At 46.5% G+C, this 26,142-nt stretch overlaps 1 protein-coding gene across 7 annotated transcripts in view; it reads left to right on the plus strand.

Annotated features, from left to right (window-relative positions):
• Window positions 1–226: 226 nt before the first annotated feature.
• AGRN (agrin) overlaps window positions 227–26,142 on the plus strand; it is a 363,672-nt gene continuing 337,756 nt past the window's right edge. For all 7 annotated transcript variants that reach the window (XM_067472994.1, XM_067472998.1, XM_067472999.1 and 4 more), the window contains exons 1-2: window positions 227–861; window positions 20,719–20,980. In XM_067472994.1, coding sequence (XP_067329095.1) covers window positions 679–861; window positions 20,719–20,980 — 445 coding nt within the window. In that variant the 5' untranslated portion in view covers window positions 227–678. The remainder of the gene's footprint in view (window positions 862–20,718; window positions 20,981–26,142) is intronic.

The following is a 26,142-nucleotide window of genomic DNA, read 5'->3' on the forward strand; positions in this document are numbered from 1 at the left end:
TCTATCTATCTATCTATCTATCTATTTATCTATCTATCTGATTTGGAGGCTTTAAAGCCGAGGCTGGATGTCCATCTGTCGGGGGTGCTTTGATTGTGCTTTTCCTGCTTGGCAGGGGGTTGGACTAGATGGCCCATGTGGAAGCAGGGAGTTGGAGGAGGGCTGTGGAGAGAGACCCACCCCTTTTCCCACCTCTTTCTTTCTTCCCTTCCTTCCTTCCTTTCTCTCTCTCTCTCTCCAGCTGCCCCTTTGGAAGTCGCATCACGTTGGGAGGCCTCCAGGAGGAACGCCTCAGTCCTGTCGGCTGGTGGCGTCCTCTCTCTTCCTCCCTTTCCCTTTCCCTCCTTTCATTCTTTCTCTCTCTCTCTTTCTCTCTGCTTTAGAAAAGGGGGCTCAGCCTCCTCTGTGCCTTTCCCCCTCCCCTTTTTTTGTACCTTATCAGCAATTCAGATCGCATGCAAAAATGGGCAAATCCCCTCCCTGAGAGAGAGAAAGAGAGAGAGAGAAAGAGAGAGGGAGGGGAAGAGGGCTCTCTTTCTCCTCCTCCTCCTTTCCTGCTCTGCCCTCCCTCCTTCCAGCGACAAAAGTACCTTCCTCCTTTCCGAGCTTCCTTTGGGCTGGGAGAGCTCGCCTGCTTGCCTTGCCTTGCCTTGCCTGCTTCCCTGCTTTGTGCCGGCCATGGCGAGGGGCTGTTGGTGGGCTCCCCTTGGACTGCTGCTCCTGCTCTCCTCCCCCTCCCAAGGGGGCTGCCCCGGCGAGAGGGAGCTGGAGAGGAGAGAGGAGGAGGCCAATGTGGTCCTCACCGGCACCGTGGAGGAGATCCTCAACGTCGACCCTGTCCACCAGACCTACTCCTGCAAGGTAGGGCTCTCCTTGGGGGGCTTCAGGGGAGGGGGAGTTGACACCTGGAGGGGCCAAGTCCCCCCATGCCTTCCTGTTGCATGTCTCTGTGTGGATATACCTTCATTCACAAAGTTTGTGTACACAATCCATTCACAAAGTGAACAACTCTGCTTGTGTACACACATGCAATCCACTCCCAGACTGGGTCTGCACTTCCATCTAATGGAGCTCAGGTAGGGGCAAACCCAGGCCCTGTCCGTCCTTCCTCCTTCCCTCCTTCTTTCTCCTTCCTGCCATCCTTCCTTCCTTCGCTCCTCCCTCCTTCCCTTCCTGCCTTCCATGCTTCCCTTCTACCCTTTGGTCCTTCCTTCCTTCCTTCCCTCACTCTTCTTTCCTTCCGTTTCTTCCTTCCATGCTTCCCTTCTACCCTTTGGTCATTCCTTCCTTCGCTCTTCCCTCCCTCCTTCCCTCCCTCCCTCTTTCTCCTTCCTTCCTTCCTTCCTTCCTTCACTCCTCTTTCCTTCCCTTCCTTCCTTCCATGCTTTCCTTCTACCCTTTGGTCCTTCCCACCTTCGCTCTTTCCTCCCTCTTTCTCCTTCCTTCCTTCCTTCCTTCCTTCCTTCCTTCCTTCCTTCCTTCCTTCACTCCTCTTTCCTTCCCTTCCTTCTTTCCTTCCATGCTTCCCTTCTACCCTTTGGTCCTTCCTTCCTTCACTCTTTCCTCCCTCTTTCTCCTTCCTTCCTTCCTTCCTTCCTTCCTTCCTTCCTTCACTCCTCTTTCCTTCTGTTCCTTCCTTCCTTCCTTCCTTCCTTCCTTCACTCCTCTTTCCTTCCGTTCCTTCCTTCCATGCTTCCCTTCTACCCTTTGGTCCTTCCTTCCTTTGCTCTTTCCTCCCTCCTTCCCTCTCTCCCTCTTTCTCTTTCCCTCTTTCCTTCCTCCTTTCCTCCCTCTTTCTCCTTCCTTCCATAGTTCCTTCCTTACCTCCTCCCACCCTTCCTTCCTTCCTTCCTTCCTTCCTTCCTTCCTTCCTTCCTTCCTTCCATCCATACATCCCTTCTACCCTTTGGTCCTTCCTTCCTTTCCTCTTTCCTTCCTCCTTCCCTCCCTCTTTCTCCTTCCTTCCACAGTTCCCTCCTTACCTCCTCCCTCCCTCCCTCCCTCCCTCCCTCCCTTCCTTCCTTCCTTCCTTTCTTCCTTCCTTCCTTCCACACATCCCTTCTACCCTTTGATCCTTCCTTCCTTTCCTCTTTCCTTCCTCCTTCCCTCTCTCCCTCTTTCTCTTTCCTTCCTCCTTCCCTTCCTCTTTCTCCTTCCTTCTTTCCATTCATCCTTCCTTTCCTCACTCTTTCCTCTCTCTTTCCTTTCTTCCACACTTCCCTTCTACCCTTTGGTCTTTCCTTCCTTCACTCTTTCCCCCCTCCTTCCTTCTTTCTCTTTCCTCCCTTCTCTTTCCTCCCTCCCTCTTTCTCCTTTCATCCTTCCCTTCCATTTTTCCTTCCTTCCCTCTTTCCTCCCTCCTTCCCTCTCTCCCTTTTTCTCCTTCCTTCCTTCCTTCCTTCCTTCCTTCCTTCCTTCCTTCCTTCCTTCCTTCCCTCCTTTTGTCTGCCTAACCTTCCTTCTTCCTTTCCCTCCCTCCCTTCCCTCCCTCTTTCTCCTTCCTCCCTTCTTCCCTTCCCTTCTTCGTTCCTTCTTTTATCCCTCCTTCCCTTCCTTCCTTCCATAGTTCTCTACCACCCTTTGGTCCTTCCTTTCCTCTTTCCTCCCTCTTTCTCCTTCCTTCCTTCTCTTCTTTTCATTTCCCTTCCCTCCTTCTTTCCTTCGTCCTTCCCTTCCTTCCATACTTCTCTTCCATCGTTGATGGAATTCAGATGTTTTTGATTGTAGGTGAACTATAAGTCCCAGCAACTACAACTCCCAAATGTCAAGTTCTATTTCCCACAAACTCCACCAGTGTTCCCATTTGGGCATATTGAGTATTGGGTATTTGTGCCCAGTTTGGTCCAGTGAATGAAAATACATCCTGCATATCAGATATTTACATGACAATTCACAACAGTAGCAAAATGACAGTTACCAAGTAGCAACGAAAATAATGTTATGTTTGGGGAGTCATCACAACATGAGGAACAGTATTAGGAGGGTTGAGAAACAGTGCTCTAGAAGGGATTTCTTGCCTTCATGGCCAGTCCGCAAGGATGACAGGTGAATGGTTGACAGCAATGCTAAGCACACCTTTTGTGAGAATTTTGTCTCATTCATTGTTTAAAGCCATCAGCTTTGCCCTGTTTTGATACTTAATGAACTTGCAACTATTAAGAGGAGAACAAGGTTATGCTCAGGGCTGTGAGAAGTTGCTTATTTGAACGTGGGAGTTCTGTGTTCCAAGTTTGACCCAATTCTATTGTTGGTGGCGTTCAGAATGCTCGTTGATCGTAGGTGAACTATAAATCCCAGCAACTACAACTCCCAAATGTCAAGTCTATTTGCCCTAAATTCAACCAGTGTTTACATTTGGGCATATTGAGTATTCGTGTAGAGTTTGGTTCAGATCCATCATTGTTTGAGTCTACAGTGCACTCTGGATATAGATGAACTACAATTCCCATCATTGTTTGAGTCCACAGTGTTCTCTGAATGTAGGTGAACCACAACTCCCAAACTCAAGGTCAATGCCAACCAAACCCTTCCAGTATTTTCTGTTGGTCATGTGAGTTCTGTGTGTCAACTTTGGTTCAATTTCATCATTGGTGGAGTTCAGAATGCTTTTGGATTGTAGGTGAACTATAAATCCCTGCAACTACATCTCCCAAATGTCAAGTCTATTTTTCCTAAACTCAAGCAGTGTTTACATTTGGCCATATTGAGTGCCGAGTTTGGTACAGATCCATCATTTTTTGAGTCCACAGTGCTCTCTGGATTTAGGCGAACTACAACTCCAAAATTCAAGGTCAATGTCCTCCAAACCCGTCCAGTATTTTCTTTTGGTCATGGGAGTTCTGTGTGCTAAGATTGCTTGAATTCCATTGTTGGTGGAGTTCAGAATGCTCTTGGATTGTAGGTGAACTATAAATCCCTGCATCTACCTCTCCCAAATGTCCAGTCTATTTTCCCTAAACAGTGTTTGTATTTGGCCATATTGAGTATTCGTGGTCCAGATCCATAATTTTTGAGTCCACAGTGTTCTCTGGATGAAGGTGAACTACTAATCCCAAACTCAAGGTCAATGCCCACCAAACCCTTCCAGTATTTTCTGTTGGTCATGAGAGTTTTGTGTGCCAAGATTGCTTCAATTCCATTGTTGGTGGAGTTCAGAATGTTCTTGGATTGTAGGTGAACTATAAATCCAAAAAACAACAACTCCCAAATGACAAAATCAATTTTTTTTTGAGTGAAGGACATACATTGGGTTGTTAGGTTTACGCATTAGGTAGGTTGAGAAACTGCAAGTCGCTTCTGGTGTGAGATATTTGGCTGTCTGCAAGGATGTTGCCCAGGACGCCCAAATGTTGTGATGCTTTACCATCCATGTGGGAGGCTTCTCTCATGTCCAGGCGTGGGGAGCTGGAGCTAACAGAGGGAGCTCATCCAAGCTCTCTCCAGATTCGATCCTCCAAGCTGTTGGCCGCAATCAATGCAGGGCTGCTACTGTCTTAGATCATGTGCTCAAGATGTGCCACATATCTCAGTCGTAGACCACTTACTTTGTATGCAGGATGCCTGGTATCTCCAGGTAAAGCTGATAATGTAGGTAATGCTTGGAAAACTACTTTAGCCTTGTATGGATAGCTGATGTCAATCAACAAAGACATTGTGAAGTTGGATTTGCCAATGTTCTCTCTTTTGCCCTCTTCAAAGCACGTTTCTCTCTTTTGCCCTCTTCAAATTCTATAGCACTGCTGGTCACAGCTGACTTCCAGCTGGAGCGTTCAAGGGCCAGGGCTTTCCAGTTGTCAGTGTCTATGCCACAGTTTTTAAGGTTGGCTTTGAGCCCATCTTTCAATCTCTTTTCCTGCCCACCAACATTCTTGAGTTCGGAGTAGAGTAACTGCTTTGGGAAACGGTGGTTGGGCATCCAGACAATGTGGGCAGTCCAGTGGAGTTGATGGCAGACGACTGCTTCAGTGCTGGTGGTCTTTGCTTCTTCCAGCATGCTGACATTTGGCCGTTTGTCTTCCCAAGAGATTTGCTGGATTTTCCGGAGGCAGCGCTGATGGAATCGTTCCAGGAGTTGCATGTGACGTCTGTAGACAGTCAATGTCTCGGAGGCGTATAGCAGGGTTGGGAGGACAATAGCTTTATAAACAAGCCCCTTGGTCTCCCTATGGATGTCCCAGTCCTCAAACACTCTCTGCTTCATTTGGAAGAATGCTGCACTTGCAGAGCTCAGGCGGTGTTGTATTTCAGTGTCAATGTTGACTTTTGTGGAGAGGTGGCTGCCAAGGGAGCGGAAATAGCTTTATAAACAAACCCCTTGGTCTCCGTACGAATGTCCTGGTCCTCAAACACTCTGTGCTTCATTCGGAAAAATGCTGCACTTGCAGAGCTCAGGTGGTGTTGTATTTCAGTTTCAATGTTGACCTTTGTGGAGAGGTGGCTGCCAAGGGAGTGGAAATAGCTTTTATAAACAAGCCCCTTGGTCTCCCTAAGGATGTCCTGGTTCTCAAACATTCGGAAAAATGCTGCACTCGCAGAGCTCAGACATTGTTGTATTTCAGTTTCAATGTTGACCTTTGTGGAGAGTTGGTCGCCAAGGGAGTGGAAATAGCTTTATAAACAAGCCCCTTGGTCTCCCTACGGATATCCCCGTCCTCAAACCACTCTGTGATTCATTTGGAAAAATGCTGCACTCGCAGAGCTCAGGCGGTGTTGTATTTCAGTGTCAATGTTGACTTTTGTGGAGAGGAGGCTTCCAAGGGTGCAGAAATGGCTAACATTTTCTAATGTAACACCATTAAGCTGTATTTCTGGCATTGGAGAGGGATTGGCAAACATTCAATGCCATAGACACACAACATATATATACAGACACAGAGAGGATATTTAACATTCCAGCTTTATGAGTGTATGCTTGAATCCCGACCACCGGGGGAGCTCTTGCTGTGTACGGAGTACTTCCTCATTCTTTTGCACGCTGCTGGAGATTTTTATGGTGTTGTAAATTACTTAAATTACCCTCCTCGCATAAAGTGGTACCTACATTTCCTACTTGAGAGATGCAACTGTCTTTCGGGCTGCAAAGGTCGACAGCAAGCTAGACAAATGGTTGGGAGCTTGCTCCAACTTGGGCTGGCTTTGAACTCATGACCTTTTGGTCAGTAGTGATTTGAATGCAGCTGATTCCCAACCAGCCGGTCCGTTTCCATTTCCACCCCCCACTATTGGTCTCTGTGCCACATGTGCATCAACGTAATTGATTTACAGAATGAAGATATCGTAGCCGCGATTTCACAACAGATTAATTTGGGGAAGCAAAGCCTGCCCTTCTTCTTTCTTTGCCTTCACCTTGTCCTTGGTTGTTGCGTCTTCAAAGTCGCGGCTCGGTTCGCCTTGATTGAATCGAGATTCCGGTTCAGGGCCAATCTCATCTCACTGAGATAATTCTGTTTTGATTGCAGCCAATTCTCCTTTGATTTCTCTGAAAACCGAACAAGTTTCCCCCCCTGTTTTAAGGCAAAAGACATATGTTTTTGATTGGGAGAAGAGTTTAAAAGCGTTGGGCGCATAATTATGTATTTTTAGACAGCGCGTAACCTCCTTGAAAGAGAGGCTGACCCCAAAAAGGGAGCGTCTTCGCAAAGCCGCTGTTAAGGGAACCCAAGCCGAGGCATCTCCAACCGACCGTCTCTCTCTCTCTCTCTTTTTACACTTTATGGCTGGGAAAGTTTCAAAGGCGCCCGTCAGAAGAAAGCTGGTTGAAATCCTGACTTTTCTCCTCATTTTTCCAGCTTCTGTCTATTGCTGGACTCTAAAGTGGGAATGAATAACAGATACCAGGATGGCTGCCAAATTTTGGCCTTTTGCTCAAGAGCAGCCAACGTTTTGACTTGGCCGTGACTTGGGGAAGTACAGAAGAGACTCGCTTATCCGACCTTCGCTCATCCAACGTTCTGAATTGTCCAATTCCACTTCCAGTTTGCACTTTGGAGTTCCTCATCATGATGGGTCAGGAATTTGGTGGTGAAGAGGAACCACTCGGAAGGCGAAGGAGTTATCCCACCCAATGGGGAGAGTACAGTAGAGTCTCACTTATCCGACCTTCGCTCATCCAACATACTGAATTATCCCATTCCACTTCCAGTTTGCGCTTTGGAGTTTCTCAGCGTGATTGGCCAGGAATTTGGCAGTGAACAGGAACCACTCGGAAGGCGAAGAGTTATCCCACTCAATGGAGCAAGTACATTAGAATCTTGCTTATCTGACCATTGCTAATCCAACGTTCTATATAATCCAGTTCCACTTCCAATTTGCACTTTGGGGTTTCTCGGCTTGATTGGCTGGGAATTTGGTGGCAAACAGGAGCCTCTTGGAAGGAAGAAGAGTTATCCCACCCAATGAGGAGAGTACAGTAGAGTCTCGCTTATCCGACCTTCGCTTATCCAACGTACTGAATTATCCAATTCCACTTCCAGTTTGCATTTTGGAGTTTCTCATCATGATTGGCCAAGAATTTGGTGGTGAAGAGGAACCACTCGGAAGGCGAAGGAGTTATCCCACCCAATGGGGAGAGCACAGTAGAGTCTCGCTTATCCGACCTTTGCTCATCCAACATACTGAATTATCCAATTCCACTTCCAGTTTGCGCTTTGAAGTTTCTCAGCGTGATTGGCCAGGAATTTGGCAGTGAACAGGAACCACTCGGAAAGCGAAGAGTTATCCCACTCAATGGAGCAAGTACATTAGAGTCTCACTTATCCGACCGTCGCTCATCCAACGTTCTTTATTCTCCAATTCCACTTCCAGTTTGTGCTTTGGGATTTCTCAGCTTGATTAGCCGGGAATATGGTGGCAAACAGGAGCCTCTTGGAAGGTGAAGGAGTTATCCCACCCAATGGGTAGATCACAGTAGTGTCTCGCATTCAGAAAAATGCTGCACTCGCAGAGCTCAGGCAGTGTTGTATTTCAGTTTCAATGTTGACTTTTGTGGAGAGGTGGCCGCCAAGGGAATGGAAATAGCTGTATAAACAAGCCCCTTGGTTGATTAGCCGGGAATATGGTGGTAAAGAGGAGCCACTCGGAAGATGAAGGAGTTATCCCACCCAATGGGGAGAGTACAGTAGAGTTTCGCTTAACCGTCCTTCGCTCATCCAACGTTCTATATTATCCAGTTCCACTTCCAGTTTGCACTTTGGGAATTCTTGGCTTGATTAGCCGGGAATATGGTGGCCAAGAGGAGCCACTCAGAAGATGAAGGCGTTATCCCACCCAATGGAGAGAGTACAGTAGAGTCTCGCTTATCCGACCTTCACTCATCCAACATTCTTTATTATCCAGTTCCGCTTCCAGTTTGCGCTTTGGGGTTTCTCGGCTTGATTGGTTGGGAATAATTTTATTTTTACTGTTTTTACTGGAATAATTACTGTTATGAATTGTCATGTAAATATCTGATATGCAGGTTGTATTTTCATTGACTAGACCAAATTTGGCACAAATGCCCAATATGCCCAAATATGAATACTGGTGGGGTTGGGGGAGGATTGGTGTTGTCATTTGGGAGTTAGTTGCTGGGGATTATAGTTCACCTACAATCACAAAGATTGAACTCCACCAACGATGGAATTGAACCAAATTTGGCACACAATTTCCCATGCCCAACAGAAAATATTGGAAGGGTTTGGTGGGCATTGACCTGGAGTTTTGGAGCTGTAATTCATCTACATCCAGAGAGCACTGTGGACTCAAACAATGATGGATCTAGACCAAACTTGGAATGAATACTCATTTTGCTCAAATATGAACACTAGTGTAGTTTGAGGAAAATAGACCTTGACATTTGAGAGTTGTAGTTGCTGGGATTTATAGTTCACTTACACCCAAAGAGCATTCTGAACTCTAGCAATGATGGAATTGAACCAAACCTGGCACACAGAACTCTCATGACCAACAGAAAATACTGGAAGGGTTTTGTGGGTATTGAGCTTGAGTTTGGGAGTTGTAGTTCACCTACATCCAGAGAGCATTGTGGACTCAAACAATGATGGATCTGAACCAAACTTGGCACAAATACTCAACATGTCCAAATGTGAGCACTAGTACACTTTTGGGGAAATTAGCAACATTTTGAAGTTGTAGCTGCTGGGATTTATAGTTCACTTACAATCAACAAAGAGCATTCTGAACCAAACCAACGATAGAATTGGGCTAAACTTGGAGAGGGATCGTCTGGTGACTTCTGGAAGAGCACTTTGGTTTTCTCAAAAATCTCTTGGTGGCGTAGGAGCATCGCTTCAATGCTGGTGGTCTTTGCTTCTTCCAGCACGCTGATATTTGTCAGCCTGTCTTTGCAGGATTTTTCGGAGGCAATCCTGATGGAATCCCTATCTATGCTGGTTAATATCTAAAGCCTCCTAGACGGGAAGCCTTGGAGATATCCAGAGATAAGCGAGATATGGAGATGATGAAAGAAATCAGAACTAATGCTGTCTAAACAGTGGCAGATTGCTTCCAGACGTTCGTTTCCCTGCCAGCTGATTCAGAGTCTGGTCCAGTGTTTCTCAACCTTTCGAATGCTGCGACCCCTTAATACAGTTCCTCATGTTGTGCTGACCCACAACCATAACATAAAGAACCCCCATGGAGGTCTTTGGAGAGATTTCTAGGAATTGTAGTTCACCTACATCCAAAGAGTGTGGACTCAAACAAAGATAGATCTGGACCAAATTTGGCACGGGTACTCAGTATGCCCAAATGTAAACACTGGTTGAGTTTGAGGAAAATAGACTTTGACATTTGAGAGTTTTAGATGCTGGGATTTATAGTTCACCTATACTCAAAGAGGATTCTGAACCCCACCAATGATAGAATTGGGCTAAACTTCCCAGACAGAATCCCCATGATGATCAAAAAATATTGGAGGGATTTGGGAGGGTTGACATTGATTTGGGGGAAATGTAGTTCACTGACATCCGGAGAACACTGTGAACCCAAACAATGATAGATCTGGACCAAATTTAGTACACATACATAATACATTGAATTTTGAATACTGGTGGGGTCGGCGGGGGGCGGGGGGGGGGAATTGATTTTGTCATTTAGGAGTTGTAGTTGACCTTAGCTTTCTGGCATGAGCCTCCCTCCAGCCTCATGTGCTTTTTCTCAACCACACATGCGCAGCACGACTGCACTCTCCTCCCCATTTGGAGTCTTAGAAACTGCCCTCCCCTCTATCTGCCCAAATGTGAACCCTAGTGGAGTTTGGGGAAAATAGACTTTGATATTTGGGAGTTGTATTTGCTGGGATTTATAGTTCACCTACAAACAAAGAGCATTCTGAACCCCACCAATGATAGAATTGGACCAAATTTCCCACACAGAAGCCCCATGCCTTGAAGGGACTCGATGACGTGAGCCTCCCTCCAGCCTTGCATGCTCTCCTTTGCACACATGTGCACCATGTTGCCATGCAATGAGTATGCCTGCTCTCCCCTTCCCGCTTGGATTCTCAGAAACAGCCCACCCCTTGGGTGAGAGGCCAGCCAATACAGTGGAGGAGGGCTATGCCTTGAAGGGACCTGCTGGCTTGTGCCTCCCTCCAGCCTCACACTCTCAACCTCACCCGCACATGTGCACCATGCTGCCATGCACCGAGCATGCCTGCTCTCCCCTCCCCACTTGGAGTCTAAGAAACAGCCCTCCCCTTGGCTGAGAGGCCAGCCAATCACAGCGGAGGAGGGCTATGCCTTGAAGGGACCTGCTGGCATGTGCCTCCCTCCAGCCTCACACGCTCTCCCTCGCCCCGCACATGTGCACCATGCTGCCATGCACCGAGAATGCCTGCTCTCCCCTCCCCACTTGGAGTCTAAGAAACAGCCCTCCACTTGGCTGAGAGGCCAGCCAATCACAGCGGAGGAGGGCTATGCCTTGAAGGGACCTGCTGGCATGTGCCTCCCTCCAGCCTCACACGCTCTCCCTCGCCCCGCACATGTGCACCATGCTGCCATGCACCGAGCATGCCTGCTCTCCCCTCCATGCTTGGAGTCTAAGAAACAGCCCTCCCCTTGGCTGAGAGGCCAGTCAATCCCAGCGGAGGAGGGCTATGCCTTGAAGGGACACGCTGGCATGGGTCTCCCTCCAGCCTCGCACGCTCTCCCTCACCCTACACATGTGCACTATGCTGCCATGCACCGAGCATGCCTGCTCTCCCCTCCATGCTTGGAGTCTCAGAAACAGCCCTCCCCTTGGCTGAGAGGCCAGTCAATCCCAGCGGAGGAGGGCTATGCCTTGAAGGGACCTGCTGGCATGTGCCTCCCTCCAGCCTCACACGCTCTCCCTCGCCCCGCACATGTGAACCATGCTGCCATGCACCGAGAATGCCTGCTCTCCCCTCCCCACTTGGAGTCTAAGAAACAGCCCTCCACTTGGCTGAGAGGCCAGTCAATCCCAGCGGAGGAGGGCTATGCCTTGAAGGGACACGCTGGCATGGGTCTCCCTCCAGCCTCGCACGCTCTCCCTCACCCTACACATGTGCACTATGCTGCCATGCACCGAGCATGCCTGCTCTCCCCTCCATGCTTGGAGTCTCAGAAACAGCCCTCCCCTTGGCTGAGAGGCCAGCCAATCACATCCGAGGGGGACTTTTGGTGGGAGGATTCACCCTCTTTTTCCAGAGAAGGACATGCGTAAAGATCTTCAACCTTCTCTGCCAAAGGGTTTCCTAAGACCTTCAGAAATATATATTTTGTGGTGGTCTTTGGCGACCCCTCTTAAACCCCCTCGCCACCCCCCCCAGGTGTCCCGACCCCCAGGTTGCCAAATATTGCCCTAAGATCAACTTAGGGCCGCCCTACATCTGAAACAACGTGAAGGCACACAACGACAACAACTACGCAATGGCCATTTTGCAGAACTGTATGGCATGTTTCCGAAGCAAAGATATGATCTGTGGCTCTTGTCTCCCTTAAAAGGCAGGGTGTGGGAGTGAGCAGCTCCAATTAACCCCAATATATGCTTAATGGGAATTTCCCACTCCGATTGATCAGCAGGACCCATTAATGCTCCTTGCCCTCATTGAAATGCAAGATCTGAACGGGAAAAGTGTCCATGCCCTCTGCTCTTGCTGTCTTATAAATCCCTCACCAGGGCGCGCATATATATATATATATATATATATATATATATATATATATATGAGATCGAACATCGCTGTTATCTCTCAGACTGGACTCTTCCTTCAGGGTCTATGTTTTTGAACAGAACCTGTCATCAGTTGAGGTGACTCATTGCACGAGGAGTCTGTAATTGTCCTTGATGAGCTCCGTGTCTCTTCTCCAGCAGCCGCCATCGGCTGAAGCGTGACCTTCCCATTCCATCTATTCTTTCGTTCACGAGTCAGCGTAAGAGCTGAAAGTGCTGCTGGCAACTTCCACTCTCCGCTTTCTCTGCGCCGAGGACAGAAAAACGTTCGTCCGAAAAGAAAAGAGAGATGACTGGCCAGCCTTATAGATCTCGGCAATTATCAGGGACTATTATTGACCTCCAAGAGACTCTAGTTGTTGTGTTGTGAAAGGTGAACCTACCATGTTCCCCCAAAAATAAGACACTGTCTTATGTTTATTTTTCCTCCAGAAGACATACTGGTGTTTTTATGGGGGGTGAGAGAGACCCACAGACTGTTGCTGTTGGTGCTAGTGGAGAGAGACCCACAGTGTTGAGTAAAACAGCAGCCACAGCTTTACTTCTTCCTCCTGAGGACACACAATACTTGTTGTTGGTCAGTGCTGGGGAGCAGCAGCTTTACTGGTGTTTGTGGGGTGTGAGAAAAACCCACAGAGTGTTGCTGGTTGGTGCTTGGGGAGAGAGACCCACAGTGTTGAGTAAAACGGCAGCCACAGCTTTACTTCTTCCTCCTGAGGACACACAATACTTGTTGTTTGTCAGTGCTGGGGAGCAGCAGCTTTACTGGTGTTTGTGGGGTGTGAGAAAAACCCACAGAGTGTTGCTGGTTGGTGCTGGGGGAGAGAGACCCACAGTGTTGAGTAAAACGGCAGCCACAGCTTTACTTCTTCCTCCTGAGGACACACAATACTTGTTGTTGGTCAGTGCTGGGGAACAGCAGCTTTACTGGTGTTTGTGGGGGGGGGGGGGGTGAGGGAGACCCACAGACTGTTGCTGGTTGGTGCTGGGGGAGAGAGACCCACAGTGCTGAGCACAATGGCAGCCACAGCTATAATTCTTTCCCCTGAGGACACACAATACCTAAAGCAGAGCATCCCCTGGTGTTTGTATGAGGTGAGAGACACCCACAGACTTGCTGGTTAGTGCTGAGGAATAGCAGCTTTACTGGTGTTTGTGGGGGTGAGAGAGACCCACAGACTGTTGCTGGTTAGTGCTGGGGGAGAGAGACCAATAGTGCTAAGAAAAACAGCAGCCACAGCTTTGCTTCTTTCCTCTGAAGACACACAATACCTAAAGCAGAGCATCCCTTGGTGTTCGTGTGGGGTGAGAGAGACCCACAGATTTGCTGGTTAGTGCTGGGAGCAGCAGCTTTACTGGTGGTTGTGGGTGGTGAGAGAGACCCACAGAGTGTTGCTGGTTACTGCTGAAGGAGAGAGACCCACAGTGCTAAGGAAAATGGCAGCCACAGCTTTACTTCTTTTCCCTGAGGAAAATGGCAGCCACAGCTTTACTTCTTTTCCCTGAGGAAAATGGCAGCCACAGCTTTACTTCTTTTCCTTGAGGAAAACGACAGCCACAGCTTTACTTCTTTTCCCCGAGGAAAACGACAGCCACAGCTTTACTTCTTTTCCCTGAGGAAAACGACAGCCACAGCTTTACTTCTTTTCCCTGAGGGAAACGACAGCCACAGCTTTACTTCTTTTCCCTGAGGAAAACGACAGCCACAGCTTTACTTCTTTTCCCTGAGGAAAACGACAGCCACAGCTTTACTTCTTTTCCCTGAGGAAAACGACGGCCACAGCTTTACTTCTTTTCCCTGAGGAAAACGACGGCCACAGCTTTACTTCTTTTCCCTGAGGAAAACGACAGCCACAGCTTTACTTCTTTTCCCTGAGGAAAATGACAGCCACAGCTTTACTTCTTTTCCCTGAGGAAAACGACAGCCACAGCTTTACTTCTTTTCCCTGAGGAAAACGACAGCCACAGCTTTACATCTTTTCCCTGAGGACACACAATACCTAAAGCAGAATGTTCTGCTCCTCACTTCACTGAGGAGACTTTCACTTTCTATGTCTCCCTCTATGCCTCAGCTTGCAGCACGCACATGGGCCCTGACAGGATGTGCTGACTTTGTGTAGCCATGCATAATAGCCCTCTCCAGGCATTTCAGCACAACCCTTGACACTAGTTTTCTATCACAGGGGTGATGGAAGGCCCCAATATTCATCTGCCTGAAGATAGAAACATTTCCCCATTCCCTTAAGCAGGATTTATTGATGGTCCCCCTGGCAATGTCCTACCTGGGCTGGGGATGTGAGGGAGGAAACGTTGGCTCTTGTCTTGTGGACTCCTACTCTCCCTTGGCTTTGTTCGGAAAGCGGGTGCGACTCGCCCTGAGGGTTGCCTTTGTGTGTGTTTTTGCTGCCTCGACTTGAATCTGGGCTAAAGTGTACCTGCAGGGCGCAGCTTGGCAAACAGCTGGTGCCAAGGGCTTGCGTACCTCCCTTGGCACTGCTTTGACTGGCATCGTGCCGCCGGGGAGGAGTCGGAGGAGCCCTATCCTCTCGAACTCTGGAGCGTTCAAGAGCCTCTTGTATCTTTCTGCGTTTGTGTGTTGGTTTTCTGTTCCCTGTCAGAGGGAGCTCTCTTGTCCCAGATTCTTCCTCACGTGCGCCTTTGATGGTGCAAAATTGATGTTTTGTAGAGCAGGGAGGGACCGGCTACTATCTGGAGCAGCTCACCTTCCTTGAAGCGGTTCTGTAGTAGGGAAGAATGTCAGAACTTGGCAGCTAGTGCAGAATCAGAGCCGGGGAAGGGAGGTACCCGTTGCTTCTCCAAGTTCTCAGCACAAGAAAAGTCCTGCTGGCTCGGAGCAAAGATCTGTCTGCTCCAGCATCCTGTTTCCTCCACCACAGATATCCCAGTGGTCCTTGCTCTCTCAATTGGTGTAGAATTTGCATGGTCCTTCATTTCCTAGGCTTGCATCTTAAGCAATGGTACTGAATGCTCTGTCTGGATACTGGGATGCACAACTCTTTCCTACTCCACTGGGAATTTGTGTAAGACAGTCGCCATCACCTTGTTGACCGAATGTAAACAAACTCCCTGCTTTGTTGTGAGTTTCCCAGGCTGTATGGCCATGTTCCAGAAGCATTCTCTCCTGACATTTCACCTACATCTATGGCAGGCATCCTCAGAGGTTGTGAGGTCTGTTGGAAACTAGGAAAATTGGGTTTATATATCTGTCTGTTATATACTCTTGTCTATTTGAGGTAGGTGTGAATGCTGCAATTGGCCACCTTGATTAGCATTTGATGGCCTAGCAGTTTTAAGGTCTGGCTTTTTACTGCCCAGGGGAATACTTTGCTGGGAGGTGATTAGCTGGCCCTGATTGTGTCCGGTCTGGAATTCTCATGTTTTTCAACATTGTTTTTTATTTACTGTTATGATTTTAGAGTAGCCAGATTGTGTTCATTTTCATGGTTTCCTCCTTCCTGTTGAAATTGTCCACACACTTGTGGATTTCAGTGGCATCTCTGTGTCGCCTGAAATTGTGGTTGTGAGAGTGGTCCAAAGGAAGGGAAGGACAAAGGAAAGAGAGAAGGAAGGAAAGACAGAATGGAAGGAAGGAACGAAGGAGAAAGGGAGAGATTGAGGAAAGGGGCAAGGAAGGAAGGACAAAAAAGGGGAAAGAGGGAGGAAAGGGAGGGAGTTAAGTAGGAAGGAAAGACAAAACGAAGAGAAGGGGGAAGGACGAAAGGATGGGAAGTTAGGATGGAAGGAAGTGAAGGAAGAAGGGAAGAGAGAAGGAAGGCAGGATGAAAGGGTGTAAGGGAATGGAGGGAGGGAAGAGGAAAGGAAAGATAAAAGCGAAAGAATGAAGGAAGGAGAAAGGGAAAGAGGGAAGGAGGGAGGAAAGAGAGAAGGAAGGAAGGACAGAAGGGTGAAAGGGAAGGATGGAAAGAAGGAAGGATGAAGGAAAGAGAAGGAAGGAAGGAAGGAAGGAAGGAAGGAAGGAAGGAAGGAAGGAAGGAAGGAAGGACAAAAAAGTTGAAGGGAATGCAGACAGGGAGAAAGAGGGAGGGAGGAAAGAAGGAAAGAAAGATAAAAGGGAAGAAAGGAAGTAGAAAGGGAAGGAGGGAGGAAAGAGAGAAGGAAGGAAGGACAAAATGGAAGGACGAAGGGGTGGAAGGAGAAAGAGGGAGAGAGGGAAGGAAGGATGAAAGGGTGGAAGGGAAAGAAGGAGGGAAGGAGAAAGAGAGAGGTAAGGAATGGAGAGGGAAAGAAGATGCAAGGAAGGAAGGATGGGAGGGTGGAAGGAATGGAAGGATGAAGGAAAGAGAAGGAAGGAAGGAAAAAGGTTGAAGAGAATGCAGATGCGGAGAAAGAGGGAGGGAAGGGAGAGAGAGAGGGAAGAAGGAAGGAAAGATAAAAGGGAAGGAAGAAAGGAACGAAGAAAAAATGGAAGGAGGGAGGAAAGAGAAGGAAGGACAAAATGGAAGGATGAAGGGGTGGAAGGAGAAAGAAGGAGAGAGGGAAGGAAGGATGAGAAGGTGGAAGGGAAGGAATGGAGGGAGGAAAGAAGAGCAAGGAAGGAAGACAGAAGGGTGTAAGAGAAGGATGGAAGGAAGGGAAGGACGAAGGAAAGAGAAGGAAAGAAAAAAAGTTGAAGGGAATGCAGATGGGTAGAAAGAGGGAGGGAAGGGAGGGAAGGAAGGTAGAAGGAAGGAAAGACAAAAGGGAAGGAAGCAAGAAGAAAGGGAAAGAGGAAAGGAGAGGGAAAGAGAGGTGGAAGGAAGGACAAAATGGGAGGAAGGATGCAAGGGTGGAAGGAGAACGAGGGAGAGGGAAGGATGAAGGGGAAGGAAGGAGGGAGGGAGAAAGAGGGAGGTAGGGAACGGAGGGAGGGAAAGAAGAAGGATGGAAGGAGAGGAAGGAAAGGACGGAAGGGTGGAAAAGGAAGAAGAAAGTGGGAGGGTAGGAGGAAGGAAAGAGAGAAGGAAGGAAGGAAGGAGAGGATGGGTTTGCCCATAGAGTCTTGGCTTAGAGTCTCAGAGTAGGGAAAAAAAGGAGGGATGTAAACACGATTAGAGAGAAATAAATTAATGTTAATAAGTAAGCTAGTCAATAAATAAGTAACCTTGCTGACTTGTAACATGCATTTGGAATTCCTTTCCACCTCTGTGTGGTTTCTGTGCTTTGAGCTTATGTTTCCTCCTTTGTCGCTGAACAGCTTTGCCTTTTGTATTGGGTTGTACTCTTTTGTGGAAGTTGTGTTTGTCTAACTAACTAACCCATGGAGCCTGGTGGTTTTCTTGTTATGGTTAACCCCAACTTGTCCAGGGGCGCATAATCCTCCTCCCAAACAGGGTCTGCGTCTTGGACAGTCCTTGTAGAGCTCTAGATCAGATGGTGACTACTTGGTGGCATATGTTCTGCATCAGAAACTAGAGCTGATGTGGTCTAGCCAATGTAATTTTCTGAATCAGCTGATGTGATCTATCCAATGCAATTTTCCGAATCAGCTAATGTAGTCTATCCAGTGAAATTTTCTAAATCAGTGGATGTGGTCTATCCAATGCAATTTTCTGAATCAGCTGATGTGGTCTATCCATTGCAGTTTTTTTGAATCAGCTGATGTGGTCTATCCAATGCAATTTTCTGAATCAGCTGATGTGATCTATCCAATGCAGTTTTCTGAATTGGCTGATGTGGTCTATCCATTGTGATTTTCTGAATTAGCTGATGTGATCTATCCATTGCAATTTTCTAAATCAGCTGATGTCTATCCAGTGCAATTTTCTGACTCAGCTGATGTGGTCTATCCAGTGCAATTTTCTAAATTGGCTGATGTGGTCTATCCAGTGCAATTTTCTGACTCAGCTGATGTGGTCTATCCAGTGCAATTTTCTAAATTGGCTGATGTGGTCTTTCCAGTGCAATTTTCTGAATCAGCACCTCAACCAAACAGAATCTAAAGTTGACCAAAACTGATTTGTAACCCTTTCGGTTGGAGGGTAGTCTTTGGTCAAGTGATCCCTGGCCAAGTAAAGGTCGGGAACCACTGCTTTAGTATGATAGGACCCTTACAGTCTGAAAAACAAGACTCAGGAGCAGAGGGTAGGGAACTGCGGCACTGGCAGCTAGCTATACAATGTCAAGTAAGTTATGAATCAAGTTGGAAGTTGGCTGATGAAAAGAGCTAGCGTAATGAAATTTATTTTTAAACTAAAGTAATTGGCTTAAATTGGCATCCCGGTATAAAAGCTTCTCCAGAATGAAGTTATTGATTAAAATGTTAATTAATTGAATGGATGCTAGAGTCAACATTTTTTGCATTACCCAGCTTCTTCTTTACTCAAAGCCTAGCTGAACTTCAGAAGACCTTCTTACTTTCTAAGAACCACTCATGGTTAGGAAATTACAGGGGATCCAATGAAGAAATTATGTTCACATGTCATAGAATCCTAGAGTTGGAAGAGACTGGTGGGCCATCCAGTCCAACCCCATTCTGCCAAGAAGCAGGAAAATTGCATTCAAATCACCCCTGACAGATGGCCATCCAGCCTCTGTTTCAAAGCCTCCAAAGAAGGAGCCTCCACCACACTCCGGGGCAGAGAGTTCCACTGCTGAACGGCTCTCACAGTAAGGAAGTTCTTCCTCATGTTCAGGCGGAATCTCCTTTCTTGTAGTTTGAAGCCATTGTTCCATTACATCCTAGTCTCCAGGGAAGCAGAAAGGAAGCTTGCTCCTTTCTCCCTATGACTTCCCCTTACCTCTTGATCCATGGCCCTCTCAGCCTTTTCTGCAGGCTAAACATGCCCAGCTCTTTAAGCCGCTCCTCATAGGGCTTGTTCTCCAGACCCTTGATCCTTTGAATCGCCCTTCTCTGGACACATTCCAGCTTAGGAGTCATCATCTCCCTTCAATTGTGGTACCCATATTTGGACACAGTGGGATTCCAGGTGTGGTTTGATCCCCTCAGAAGAGAGGGGGAGCATGACTCCCCTCTATTTAGACCAGTGTTTCTCAACCTGGGGGTCAGGACCCCTTGGGGGGTCGCAAGAAGGTGTCAGGAGGGTCGCCAAAGACCATCAGAAAACAAAGTATTTTCTGTTGGTCATGGGAATTCTGTGTGGAAAGTTTGTCGCAATACTATTGTTTGTGGGGTTCAGAATGCTCTTTGATTGAAGGTGAACTATAAATCCTAGCAACGGCAACTCCCAAAAGTCAAAGGTCTACTTTCCACAAACGCCACCAGTGCTCACATTTGGACATATTGAGTAATTTTGCCAAGTTTGGTCCAGATTGTTTGAGTCCACAATGCTCTCTGGATGTAAGTGAACTACAACTCCCATACTCAAGCTCAATGAACAAGGTTATGCTCAGGGCTGTGAGAAGTTGCTTATTTGGACGTGGGAGTTCTGTGTTCCAAGTTTGACCCAAATCTATTGTTGGTGGCGTTCAGAATGCTCGTTGATCGTAGGTGAACTATAAATCCCAGCAACTACAACTCCCAAATGTCAAGTCTATTTGCCCTAAACTCAACCAGTATTTACATTTGGCCATATTGAGTATTTGTGCCAAGTTTGGTTCAGATCCATCATTGTTTGATCTACAGTGCACTCTGGATGTAGGCGAACTACAACTCCAAAATTCAAGGACAACGCCCTCCATACCCTTCAGTATTTTGTGTTGCTCATGGGAGTTCTGTGTGCCAAGTTTGGTTCAGTTCCATCGTTGGTGGAGTTCAGAATGCTCTTTGATTGTAAGTGAACTATAAATCCTGGCAACTACAACTCCCAAATGACAAAATCCATGCCCTCAACACCACCAGTATTCAAATTTGGGCGTAATGGGTATCTGGTCCTGTGAATGAAAATACATCCTGCGTATCAGATATTTACATGACGATTCATAACAGGAGCAAGATGACAGTTGTGAAGTAGCAACGAAAATAATGTTATGGTTGGGGGTCACCACAACATGAGGAACTCTATTAAGGGGTCACGGCATTAGGAAGTTTGAAAACCACCGATCTAGACACCAGACTTCTATTGTTGCAGGCAGAGGCGACCCTGGGTAATTTTCAATGGTAAGCAAAGAGTATTTTGGCGCCCTCCCCCATCCAATCACTGATATATATTTTCTGTGCGTCGTGGGAGTTCTGTGTGCCATATTTGGTTCAATTCCATCATTGGTGGAGTTCAGAATGCTCTATGATTGCAGGTGAACTATACATGCCAGTAACTACAACTTGCATATGTCAAGGTCTATTTTTCCCCAAAAGCGCCTCAAGAGCGCCCCTGGGCAAAATCAACTATACTGCGAATGCTTACATTGCGTAATGGTTGAGCCGTCCCTGGATGCAGGCCAAAATCCCATTGGCTTTTTTAGCCGCCGCATCACATTGTTGGCTCATGTTGATCTTCTCAAGATCTTTTTCACATGTCCTGCTGTCAAGCCAGACATTGTCCCCTATTCCGTATTTTTGCAATTTTTGCAGGATTTACAATATGCTGTCTTCTTTTTGTTTTTCTCCAGGTGAGAGTCTGGAGGTACCTGAAAGGCAAGGAGGTCGTGACGCATGAGATCCTCTTGGACGGTGGGAACAAAGTGGTGATTGGCGGTTTCGGGGACCCCACGATCTGCGACAACCAGGTGTCAACGGGAGACACGCGGATTTTCTTTGTGAACCCGGCCCCGCACTACATGTGGCCTGCTCACAAGAACGAACTCATGCTCAACTCCAGCCTCATGCGGATTACTCTGCGTAACCTGGAAGAGGTGGAACACTGTGTGGAAGGTAAGTCTGGAGTGCATTTTGGGTTGGACTACAACCCAGTCGACTCAGCTGCATATGTTTCCAGTTGTCTAGTTTTTTTAACAACCCTCCATGTAGACTCATAATTGTTTTTAAGCAGTTGTGAGTTGTTTGCCGTTATTTGTATCCCTAGGTTCTGAATCTTGTTGGTTACTTCGTATTGTGACAGTTCTTGAAGTTTTAGTTTTCTTGGATTCTTTATATTTTTGGTTAATACTTTGGCTTTGGCTTTGTTGATTCTTAAGCATGATACTTTCCCAAAATTTTCAATTTTTTGTGACCATTTTTGAATTGTATCTAGCGGATTTTCTATTATACAGACGATGTCATTGGCAAATGCCTTTAGTTTAAATTCGTCCTTTCCTATTTTAGTTCCTTTTATCAGAGTGAAAATCTGGGGTGCTATGCGCAGCGGATGAGGTTACTAGATCACACAGACACAAATCAGGACACTGCAGTCTTCCAGTTTTACTAAGTACATCTCAATACATGTCTACTTCTAAGCGGGCAAAATCAGGAACTACAAAGCACAGCTTCAGTACAGTTTCAGAACATCTGCTTATCAGGCTCTCTGGCTGTAAGCCGGATACTCCCTATTTCTTCCCAGCCAGAGAAACTCGTTATCTAACTGTCAAGGTCTCTTCTCTCTCTACCTCTCTGTCTCTTACAACAACAATTCCAACACATAATTGAACATAACAGAATCCATCTTGAATACATATTAACACCATTCTTAGTCATATAGAAACACATTGAAAAAACATACATGCATACTTTCAATAATCCTGACACCTTTGAGATTATCGTCTTTTCTTATCGCGTTTAGTAATAATTCTAGAACCATAATAAACAGCAAGGGGGACAGCGGGCATCCCTGCCTTGTGCCCTTCTGTATGTTGATATTCTCTGTCGCCTGACCGTTAATTAGAATATTTGCCTTTTGTTTGGAGTATATGGCTTTTATCACATTAATGAAATGAAACCCCATATCCCTTTCTATAATGATCTGTAACAAAGAGTTCCAATTAACATTGTCAAACACTTTCTCTGTGTCCTATTCTTGATCTGCATCTTCTCCCGCAGTGAGAACGTTGGTTTCCAGGTAGAAGGTGGTCCCAGTCAGGGTTGGCTTGACACTCATTCCTATTGGCACGTTTCTCTCTTTCACCCTTCATTTGTGCCTCTTCAAATTCTACAGCACTGTTGGTCACAGCTAACCTCCAGCTGGAGCGCTCAAGGGCCAGGGCTTCCCAGTTCTCAGTGTCTATGCCAGAGTTTTTAAGGTTGGCTTTGAGCCCATCTTTCAATCTCTTTTCTTGCCCACCAACATTCTTGAGTTCGGAGTAGAGTAACTGCTTTGGGAGACGGTGGTCGGGCATCTGGACAACATGGGCGGTCCAGTGGAATTGATGGCGGAGGACCATCATTTCAATGCTGGTGGTCTTTGCTTCTTCCAGCACGGTGACATTTCCTTGCCTGTCTTCCCAAAAGATTTATAGGATTTTCTGGAGGCAGCGCTGATGGAATTGTTCCAGGAGTTACATGTGACGTCTGTAGACAGTCCACGTCTCACAGGCATATAGCAGGGTTGGGAGGTGAATAAGTTTATAAACAAGCCCCTTGGTCTCCCTACGGATGTCCTGGTCCTCAAACACTCTCTGCTTCATTCGGGAAAATGCTGCACTCGCAGAGCTCAGGCGGTGTTGTATTTCAGTGTCAATGTTGACTTTTGTGGAGAGGTGGCTGCCAAGGGAGCGGAAATGGTCAACATTTTCGAATGTTATGTAAATTATAAATTCCAATGGGTCCTTGGTGTTTTGCTATTTGCCTTCCTCTGAGAAAGAAAGAGTGCAAAGTTACCCAAGTGTGTTTTCATGCCTGAGCAGGGATTCAAATCCTATACTCTTCCCAATTGCACAAACCAGCCTGTGTGAAAAGATTACACTCCAAGACTACCGTTTCTGGCCTGGGAATTGTGTAGGTATCATCCCACAAAGGAATCTTTGCAAGCTCTGATGGGATGCTGGGTTCGGTGAAACATTTGACCTGAATTGGCAATCTGCTCAAGGTGGTTGTAGGGTCTCCTTCCCCCAGATGGATCCCTCATTAATCCTGTGTTGTGTAGGAATGTGTGTGGGTTTGGTTTGGAGTTTTTGTCTGCTCAAGGGCTTCTGTGTTGGCTTTTGCGGGTGTTTGCAAACAACACTACCTCGGGAGGCATCTCTGCCTGTGCTTTGACTCCTGCCAAAGGAACAGGTGAACAAATAATTTGGAATTCTGTTCAAGGCAGCAAACAAACATTCCAGCACGTTTCCCTCTTGCGTTCCCCCCTCTCTTGTCTTTCTGGGGCCTCCAGAGTAGGAAGGAGCCTTTCTGATGTTCAGTGAAATGACTGGTATTTGAAACTCTTCAGTTACTAGCAAGAAGGGAAATTGAGAGATATCCAGATGGTGAGCAGAACCAGTGGGTAGGAGAAGCAGTGTGCCGTTGCCTTAGTTCAGTGATTCCCAACTTTTTTTCACCAGGGACCATTTTGACCAGGGTCCACTCTCCAACATTAGTATCAAAGAGTTACGAATCGGTTTTTGGTCAACTTTAGATTCTGGTTGATTATTTGGGGTGCTAATTCAGAAAATTGCATTGGACAGACCACATCAGCTGATTCAGAAAATTGCATTGGATAGACCACATCAGCTGATTCAGAAAATGGCACTGGATAGACCACATCAGCTGATCCAGAAAATTGCATTAGATAGATCACATCAGCTGATTCAGAAAATTGCATTGGATAGACCACATTAGCTGATTCAGAAAATTGCACTGGATAGACCACATCAGCTTATTCAGAAAATTGCCTTAGATAGACCACATCAGCTGATTCAGAAAATTGCCATGGATAGACCACATCAGCTGATTCAGAAAATTGCATTGAATAGACCACATCAGTTGATTCAGAAAACTGCATTGGATAGACCACATCAGCTGATTCAGAAAACTGCATTGGATAGACCACATCAGCTGATTCAGAAAATTGCATTGGATAGACCACATCAGCTGATTCAGAAAACTCAATTGGATAGACTACATCAGCTTATTCAGAAAATTGCACTGGATAGACCACATCTGATTAAAAAAATTTCATTGGATAGGCCACATCAGCTGATTCAGAAAATTGCATTGGATAGATCACATCAGCTCTAGTTTCTGATACAGCACATGTATCACCCAGTAGTCGCCATCTGCCCGCCCACAGAAAACCTTATTTAATAGGAGGGTTTCGTGAGACCTGTCGCTCTCGTTGCAACAGTGTAGTAACAGTGAGTCCGCGGACCATATTTTAGTTCTTGTTGACCATTGGTGGTCCATGGACCAGAAGTTGTGAACTACTGCCATAATTCCTTTTTGAGGAATGCATTGCAATACTGTTCCACAACAACTGTCTGTGAAATCCTGGGATTTATATATTGAGGAAGCACTAGAACTCTCTCCCTGGAGATGCTAAAATCTGCTCCCGTAAATTGCAGATCCCACCGTTCTGTTGGATGTCACCAAATGGAATCATTGCTATCAAGGGCTGCAGGTCTCTTTTGTATTGTTTGGGGTGTGTCTGGGTGTGTGCTGACCTTTGGGAGGAAGGAAGTGGCGAGATGAGGAGGAGTATCGCTCTTGAGTGGACGGAAGTTGGCATCCCTCCCAGTAGAGCAATCTCCTCCATTCATTGACTCGGCTGCCTTCCTTCCTAGTCATGTGAACCTTGAACCAAGCCAGATCAGCGGTGTGCTTTGTCATTTTGGATTGGATGCCTGTCAAGGCATTGCCCTGACCTTTGGTTGCCCTCAGAAGTAACTCCGAGGGTAGTTTCTCATCTGGTATCAGCCACTCATTGAGGTTCTGCATTTTAAATTGCCACTTTTGGACTCTTGCTTGCTGAAGTGTTCTGCAAGTTTCTCTTAGGAAGCTATTTTTTGATTTAAGACATTGGCCAGAGTGAAGAGAGAGGGGACCAGGGGACAGTTCCATCTTGTCTCCTGCATATGTCATCAGTTGAGGACCCCTCCGCCCAACACCAACTGCGACTCTGGGCCAGAGTTTAGAGAGAGGGGACCAGGGGAAAGTTTCACCTTGTCTCCTGTGCTATGCTACTAATATAATGTAAGGTAATGTAATGTAATACAATATATTACATTATAATTTATAATATTATTATGTAATGCAATATAATACTACTAATAATAATATGATATTGTAATTATATATTTATATTACATGCAATATTACTAATAATATTACAATATAACGGTATAGTACAATATAGTAATATTTAATACTGATACTGTAGTATGCTAATAACACAATATATTGTATGTATATATATATCTTGTAATCAGCTCTGAGTCCCCTTTAGGGTGAGAAGCGTGGCATATAAATATCGTAAATAAATAAATTGGGCTGTTGTAGGTTTTTTCGGGCTATATGGCCATGTTCTACAGGAGAGAATGCCTCTAGAACATGGCCATATAGCCCAAAAAAACCTACAACAACCCAGTGCTTCCAACCATGAAAGCCTTCAACAAATTAATACATTTTCCGACAGTTGTTCTGAGAAAAGTGGTGAAAGGTTTCACCCAGGAATGTGGCCTTGGGAATCTTCCTGAAACAGCTCGGGCATCTCTTCTGAACTTAGCTCAGGCCCAAGCAAATCGCCATCCCCAGGCCCATCTTCAGGGACACCATTCCCATTCCCATCATGAACATCAACATGAACATCAGACACAATCATAGGCTATTTATTTATCGTGTCAGGAGCAACCAGACATTTGTATTACATTTTTAACAAAACAAACAAACAAACAGATAAAACACAAAATTTGCAAGCTTGGTAGTTGATTAAATGTCCTTTGACCAGTATCTGGCCACTTGGAGTGCCTCTGGTGTTGCCGCAAGAAGGTCGTCCCTTGTGCATGTGGCAGGGCTCAGGCTGCATTGCAGCAGGTAGTCAGTGGTTTGCTCTTCTCCACACTCGCATGTTGTGGACTCCACTTTGTGGCCCCATTTCTGAAGGTTGGCTCTGCATCTCGTGGTGCCAGAACGCAGTCTGTTCAGCGCCTTCCAATTCGCCCAGTTTTCTGTGTGCCCAGGGGGGA

The sequence above is a fragment of the Anolis sagrei genome, chromosome 13 (assembly GCF_037176765.1).
Source record: "Anolis sagrei isolate rAnoSag1 chromosome 13, rAnoSag1.mat, whole genome shotgun sequence".
In the NCBI taxonomy this organism is placed as follows: domain Eukaryota; kingdom Metazoa; phylum Chordata; class Lepidosauria; order Squamata; family Dactyloidae; genus Anolis; species Anolis sagrei.